Below are 7,690 nucleotides of genomic sequence, written 5' to 3'. Positions count from 1 at the left end.
TCAGATCAAATATACCCACAGAGGGGGCTGAGGCAGGGAGATCCACTTTCCCCTTACTTGTTCATTATTTGTGCGGAAGGCCTTTCAGCGCTATTACAGAAAGCACAAGCTGATGGAAAGATAGAGGGTATTAAAGTTTGCAGGGACACGCCAAGAATAAACCATCTCTTTTTCGCCGATGATTCCCTTGTCCTGATGCGAGCTGGCCAGAATGATGCGCAAGAGTTGAGAAGGGTTCTTAACATATACGAAGTGGCATCAGGCCAAGTCATAAACAAGGACAAATCATCTGTCCTCTTCAGCCCAAACACACTTCAGAGTGATAGGATGGAAGTTAGATCAGCGCTATGTATTAATCAGGAGGCAAAAAATGAAAGATATCTTGGCCTGCCTGTCTCTATTGGGAAGTCAAGGAGGAAAGCTTTTGAGTATATTAAGAGGAAGGTGTGGCTCCGGATCCAGGGTTGGCAGGAGAAATTACTATCAAAAGCAGGGAAGGAAATCCTTGTCAAAGCTGTGGCCCAAGCTATTCCTACCTATGCGATGTCATGTTTTGATTTGACTAAAGGTTTATGTGATGAAATCAATTCCATGATTAGCAAGTGGTGGTGGAGCCAGAATGACAAGGAAAATAAAATACACTGGCTGTCGTGGGAGAAGATGACGCTCCCTAAAAAGCTTGGCGGGCCAGGATTCCGGGATCTTCATCTGTTCAACATGGCGATGCTTGCTCGGCAGGCATGGCGGCTCCTCCTAAATGTAGACTCGCTCTGTGGGCAAGTCTTTGTTGACGAAAAAATCGAACACACCGGCCTGGGAGATCTGCTTAGCTCCTGTGCAAGTCCAAAGATTGATGAGATGCGGGCGTGCCAGTCAGTTTGATCCTGCAACTGACAAGATATGCAAATAGTAGATCAAAACAGCCAATCGGCTGACAAGCCGATGGAGTAGTTCCAGCCGATAGCCGATAATAGCCGATGCCGATATCAGCCGATAGCGATAGGGTTTAAGCAATCGGCTATATGTCCAATGTAGATAATGATATAGAGGCAATCGGCTAATGATGATGTAATAAAATAACAATAAAACCCAGTATAAACCAATCGGCAAATAATGATATGATAGATAAGCATCGATCCGAAGGTTAAAGCACACATCGGCTGGAGGTCCGATGTCATGAAATCCACAAGATTAGATTAAACAGTGAAACATTTGTTGTCATCGGCTAAATCCAACTTATATGTATATGCAATCCTTATGAGCCGATGCAACACCCGATAACTCACCGGCTGAAATCTCGATGAAACCCTTATTGGCAATCAAGAAGCAGGCTAGAGATTATGGTTCTAAGCATGACTTAGTAGATCAAACTTAACTAATGCAGCACTAAGTATGAAAAGAAACATAATATCTAGACAATCAAGCCGTTGACTGAGTTTTCAGGGTGGTAGATGTCTAAGCTAATCTAATCTAGCAAGACGATTTAGCCGATACCGGCAGAAACCCTAAAACGAGAAGCAACTGATAGAGCTAAATTGATATGCTAAGACTAGATTAACAGAGACATGATAAATAGGTAGGCAAGTATATCATCCAAACCAGAGCAATCCAAGAGGTCGAATGTACTGATGCAGCCTTGAACGACGCTGACGTAGACAATACAATAGCCTGGGCCTGCAGAACATTGGACTTATCCCTTCGCCGGAGATCGAAGACGATGCAGCCCCGCGTCGGGTGCCAAGTTCCGCCGGAACGTAAAAACAAAAGTAGAAATAAAAGGGTGGCGATGCGCCGAATTGTATTGATCGTGAGGATAGATTACATAGACCCCGGGTGTACATATTTATACCCATGGGTTGATACAAGTCCTTCTCGGACAAGAAAGAAACTAACCTAAAGATAAAAGGAAAATATAAAGTCCTTATCGGACACTAAACACACTTTCCTAAAGATAAAAGGAAACTAACAAACTATTCCTAATTAATAGATAAACTGCCATGCCGCATCCTCTTTAAACTCGGTCACTTAGGGATAAGCTTCCTTTAGTAGATTGATTTCCTTAACCGAATATAGTAGGAATCTGACTATTGGCGACTTTATAACTCCCATCGGCTGATTCCGAGATGCTGCAGCCGATAATGATTCTAAGCCGATGATGTTTTTGCCGATTACCAAATTTCACTGTTAACAGTCTTGAAAGCTAAATATTTCCTAGATGGAAGCATTCTGCAGTGTGCGCCGCGGGACGGGATATCATATACTTGGCGCAGTATCTTGAAAGGAGTCGATCTCATCAAGGAAGGTCTAGTGTGGCGAGTAGGAACCGGTGAAAATGTTAATATTTGGAATGATCCATGGATGCCCGTTGGATTTACACGCCGGCCGATCACTCCCAGAGGCAACTCAATCCTAACAAAGGTTGTTGAACTGATCGATCCAGGCACGGGATGGTGGGATGAGCAATTAGTCAATGATCTGTTTTGGCCGGAGGATGCTGCTACGATTCTTGCCACGCATGTTGATGAGAATTTGGAGGACTGGCCGACATGGCATTTTGATTCGAAGGGACTTTTCTCGGTCAAATCTGCCTATAAACTGGCAGTGCAAATCAGGGAGAAGGAAAAATGCAGAGATGCATCAGGATCTTCACTGAATACAAGTCATGCTGACACTCTTCAGTGGGAGAAAATCTGGAACATGGAGGTGCCAAATAAGATTAAAATGTTTGTTTGAAGACTAGCTCACAAAAGCCTGCCAGTTCGATGCAATATTCGGCGAAGGGGCATGGAGTCGGACAATTTATGTCCGATGTGTAATAGATTTGATGAGGACTGTGGGCATTTGTTTCTGAAATGTAAGGGAGTGAAGGAGTGCTGGAGGAGTCTGAATCTTGAAGAAGTCCGACTACGCCTAGTGCAATATCAGTCTGGGAAGGAAACCGTAAAGGAGATCCTGTCAATGACTGCCAAAGATCAGTTAAAAGCTGTTGTTCTGCTGTGGAAGTGGTGGTATGCCAGGAATAAGGCCAATGTGGGAGACAAGAAGCTCACGAGCCTAGAGGTCTGTGATGCCGTCCTTTACCATATAATGGACCTTGAAAAGCTGCACCAGTGTCGAACTCCATGCATGAAGGTGAATGGAAGATGGGAACAGCCTCCGGCCGATATTTACAAGATGAACAGTGATGCATCTTTTGATGTGAGTACGAAAACTGGCGGCTGGGGTTTCCTCGCACGAGGCAGCAATGGAGAATTCCTAGAGGGGGGTTACGGCTATATTTTGCGGGCATCTAGTCCGTTGTAGGCTAAAGCTACTGCGGCGCTTCAGAGCCTGGAGAGAGATGCACAACTCGGGATGACAAGAATCATACTGGAGACCGACGCCGTAGAGCTGCAGCGTGCTCTCACATCGACGGATTTTGATCGTCACCAAGATGGATGCTTATTCCGCCAAATTAAAGCTTTTGTTTCCTCTCATTTTGCAAGTTGTCTCATTCAACACTGTCCGAGGTCTTGTAACAAAGTGGCTGATTGCCTAGCTAAGTATGGGGCGAGTTCTGTTAACTCTGGCATGACAATGTACATCAGCCAAGTCCCCGAGTTTGTATCACATCTAGTCTCTGGTGATTTGCCTGGAGCCCTTGGTTAATGAAAGGGGTTAGCTGGTGTCAAAAAAAAAAACGTTGAGCTATCCAAGCTACACAATTCCATGCATATGTCTTCACCAACAATCTACACCGACACGTCGTTCAAGACTGACGAGGCTAGACAACGAGGGCGGGCGAAGCCGATGCGAAGGCTATGCTAACAACTCTGGCGCATGGACCGACGAGGCCGTGGATGCGTTGCCGACGCCCACATATACTTATATATCCACTATCTACACCTCACCATCATCACAATGCATGAAGAACGCGGGACTAAGATGACGAGATGACCACAAGCAGCTTAATCGGAGGTTCTCCAATTAACTGGGAGTTTCTCGAAGCCCCAGGAACCAGGAGACCACATCGCATAAGTCAGATCTGTCCAACGACAGATTATGGAGCGCACATATATATTACATTGGGAATTTGTATTTATGATCCTTGAGATTAATAAAGCACATGTTCTCTTAGTTTTGTTTATTGTGTATTTAGGTACACTGACACGCCTGCACACACACATAAATATAGAGATAGGGATAGGGAGAGGGAGATGGGAGGAGCGGAAGGAGTTGAGAGTGAGAGGGAGAGGGAGAGGGAGAGGGAGATGGGAGGAGCGAGAGGAGTTGAGAGCGAGTGGGATAGGGAAAGGGAGACGGGAGGAGTGGGAGGAGATGGGAGTGAGTGGGATGGGCGACGACTGTGGGATTATAAAAGTAGGTGAACTATTTTCATGTGCGGGTCTCTTAACAGGTTCGCACTAAAAATTGATTTTTTTTCCGTGCGGTTATTTTAAAGAGCCGCACGCCAAAATGGAGCACGATTTTTGCAGACGCGACCACTTACGGTGCGTCTGCAATCCAAAATGAGTCACGTCCAGAAAAATCATTCCTGTACTAGTGGACGACCTCGGCGGCAGAGACGCCCCTCGTGATGAGCGTTGAGGCTATGGAAGAAGGTACGACGAAGATGATATCGTCGATGGCGGCATCCCTAACGACAAGCTTTGAGGATATGGAGGAGGTACGATGACCTCGTCGCCGGCGGTGTCCCCCATGACGAGCGTCAAGGCTGTGGAAGGAGGTACAACAACGATGACCTCACCAACGACGGCGTCTCTAATGAGCATGGAGACTGTGGGAGGAGGCGTCGTCCCCATCCACCAAGGAGCTCTCCAAGCTTGGCCACCATGTCCTCTCGAAAGCTTCGCCAGCGTCTCCTTCCAGGCATGTGTTGTTGCTGCATGCTCGTGACTCAACTCTCGGTTTGCTGCAGTCTAGTGTGTATGTTTGTTCCATGTTTCATTATCTTTTGGTTAGATGTTGATGTGCAATATTTTTTCTTTGATGTTCCACACAATAGGCTCTCGATGTTGCAATTACATTTTTTCAATGTCACATATGTGTGAAACATTTTTTTACTAAACAATGAAACATTTTTCACTGAGTAATGGAACACCTGAAACAATTTTTTTGTTAAAAGAAGGAAAAAGCTTTGCCTCGTATATATTGATAAAGTAGGAGAGTAAAAATAGGACTGATATTTCCATGTGATTTGTCTTAGCTTTTAATTCAGGTAATCATCTTCTTAGTGAAGGAGGGGTTTATAGATTCACAACCCCATTTACTCAAAACACAAAACCGTAATTGAAAAAATAATCATCGATAGGTTTTAATTATGATCTTATCAAATTTTAATGGTACGTGTTAGGTGAGTGGAAGGGTTTGAATCTATCAATTGTTGGTAGAGATTGATAAGGTTCCATCTTTTCTAATTTATTTACATACTAAATTTGAATGGAAGATGGTTGATGGGGCAAGTAGTAATCCAACGTGATAATTATTTTAACATAAAATTTAAATCGTTTAGAAAACTATTTTGGGATGGAGAAAGTACATGCCAAATGCATTGTATGAGAAAGGCTACACCACAAACCAGCTCGTAAAATCGTCACTTTCCAAACTTAAGAGAGCTAGCATGTACTACTACAAAGTACAGATGTAGGGTGCATGTATCTCGATCATAAAATTTAAATCGTACTTAAGAGCAATTATTTTGGGATGGAAAAAGTACATGCCAAATGTGTTGGAAGAGAAAGACGACATTACAAACCAACACGTAAAATCACATTTTCCAAACTTAAGAAAGCTAGCAGCCTAGCATGTAGTGCTACAGTCCTGATGTGTAGTAGTACATTTGGTACTCTCGAGGTATCAAATATTGTACGGTAAAATTATCCGTATCGGATATACAGAATGTACGACACGAATTTATAACTACGCCCTTGGTTCGAGTCAACACAGGGTGATATTCTGAGGTCACGGTACTACACCTGCGCATGGGAAATGTTGCTGGTTCGGCGCTTGCCATCCATAGCCTTGAGCAGGAGCAGGTGCCGCGAATTGCTGGTTCGGTGCTTGCCCGTACCATCCTCCTTGTGGCGGCAAAGTAGCCGGATGAGCGAACGCCTGGTTCGGCGGCGGCGCTTGAACCGGCACAGGCACCAGAAGAGGATTAGGATATACCGGCTGGAACGCGATGACCATCGGGACCACGATCGGCGGCGTTGGCTCTGGCCGCGTGCGGAGCATGAGGTAGGAGATGATTCCGAGCACCGTGGAGACGAGGACCAGTACGCCCGTGCCAGCGTAGACGCCCTTGTGGATCTTGTCGCAATCAGACTCCTCGACCGCGGCGTGTAGGAGCAACACGAACACAATCACCGGCACTATCCTGCACGCAACGACGCAACAACCGGGCGCTTGCCGTTGTATGTGACCGTAGCAGCGACAACCGCGTACTGCGCGTGTGACGATCGATGGATCACTCACCATGAGGTGATGGCGCAGACGACCCGCGCCGTCTCGGAGGGGATGCAGAAGCTGCGGCAGCAGCAGCCGGCAGCAGCCATGGCGACGTGTGTTATCATCAGGAAGATGGCCGCGCAGATTCCCAGCTCGGCCGCTGCTGATCTCGACGACGAGCCGTGGACAACGCTGATGCCGCCGGTGTCCAGGAACATCACGAACGCGATCACCGTCGCAATCCTGTACTATCACGCAGCATATGGTGCACAGTGCACACACGTACGTGACGCGCGTGAGATCAAGGCGACGATCGATCGATCACGCGTAGTGCACGTGCAGTTTAATTACCTGACCGAGCAGATCGATCGGTGGTGACTCACCACGAGATGGCGGCGCAAGCGACGGCGACGGTCCGCTTGGTCGCGGACGGGACGACGGCGCGGGACTCGCGGCAGCCGCCGCCGGCCGCCACGGTGACCTTCGCCATCATCAGGAAGATTGACGCGGCCACCGCCATCCCAAGCGCTGATGCGCAATCCTGCAAGATACATATATGATAGTAAGATCTGCTACCTCACCTGAGTTCAACAAGATGTATATATCAATGTTCTACAAGAGCACTCTACAGAAGGAGAAGAAAAATAAAAGGAGATTGAGATTGAGAGATGAGCAGTGTGCGCACGCATATAAGCTTACACTGTGCTTTGCGGCATCGGCAGCGAACCCCAGGATGGCGCTGAGCGCGCCAAGGGAAGCAGCCACCGCGGACACGATGACCGTCGTCTTGTCCATTTTAATCGCGACGACGTACGTACGTGTCCGGTCGGTTCTACCGATCGCCGGCGGCCGCCAATTTTTTCCCCCAATAGTGGACCCTCTGTCTTCCAGGAAGAGAATAATTGGTGTCTATTCTCGAACGTCTGTTTATATGGAGGTCTGAAGCTGAAGATTTATGCCGCTACATATCAACGGGAGAACAGGAGGAGCTCCTAGTAATTAACACAGCCTTGCATGTTGCATGATGCATAAATTAACATTATTACTGTATATATTAATGTCTCCACGATCGGTTTATTAATTATGCACTGTATATATGGAGGCAGGTGCCGAGGATTCACAATTTGTTGGAACCTTTCAAGGCACACCAGCAGGCAACACACTATAGAGAGACCGTTGGTTTTGGGAGAATCTAATGGTTTGGAAATTTGGTAACCTATTACTAGTTCACCACCTATTATAT

The 7,690-nt window shown here is 46.6% G+C and overlaps 1 protein-coding gene across 1 annotated transcript; it reads right to left on the bottom strand.

Annotated features, from left to right (window-relative positions):
- Positions 1–5,696: 5,696 nt before the first annotated feature.
- On the bottom strand, positions 5,697–7,408 carry LOC136356437 (uncharacterized). Its single transcript, XM_066310334.1, has 4 exons — positions 7,147–7,408; positions 6,799–6,988; positions 6,475–6,690; positions 5,697–6,376 (listed from the first exon to the last, which is right to left on the bottom strand). The coding sequence occupies exons 3-4, from the start codon at positions 6,663–6,665 to the stop codon at positions 5,962–5,964; spliced, it is 606 nt and encodes a 201-aa protein (XP_066166431.1). The 5' UTR covers positions 6,666–6,690; positions 6,799–6,988; positions 7,147–7,408; the 3' UTR covers positions 5,697–5,961.
- Between the last annotated feature and the right edge of the window lie 282 nt (positions 7,409–7,690).

The sequence above is a fragment of the Oryza sativa genome, chromosome 5 (assembly GCF_034140825.1).
Source record: "Oryza sativa Japonica Group chromosome 5, ASM3414082v1".
In the NCBI taxonomy this organism is placed as follows: domain Eukaryota; kingdom Viridiplantae; phylum Streptophyta; class Magnoliopsida; order Poales; family Poaceae; genus Oryza; species Oryza sativa.
This window is presented reverse-complemented; position numbering and strand designations above follow the sequence as displayed.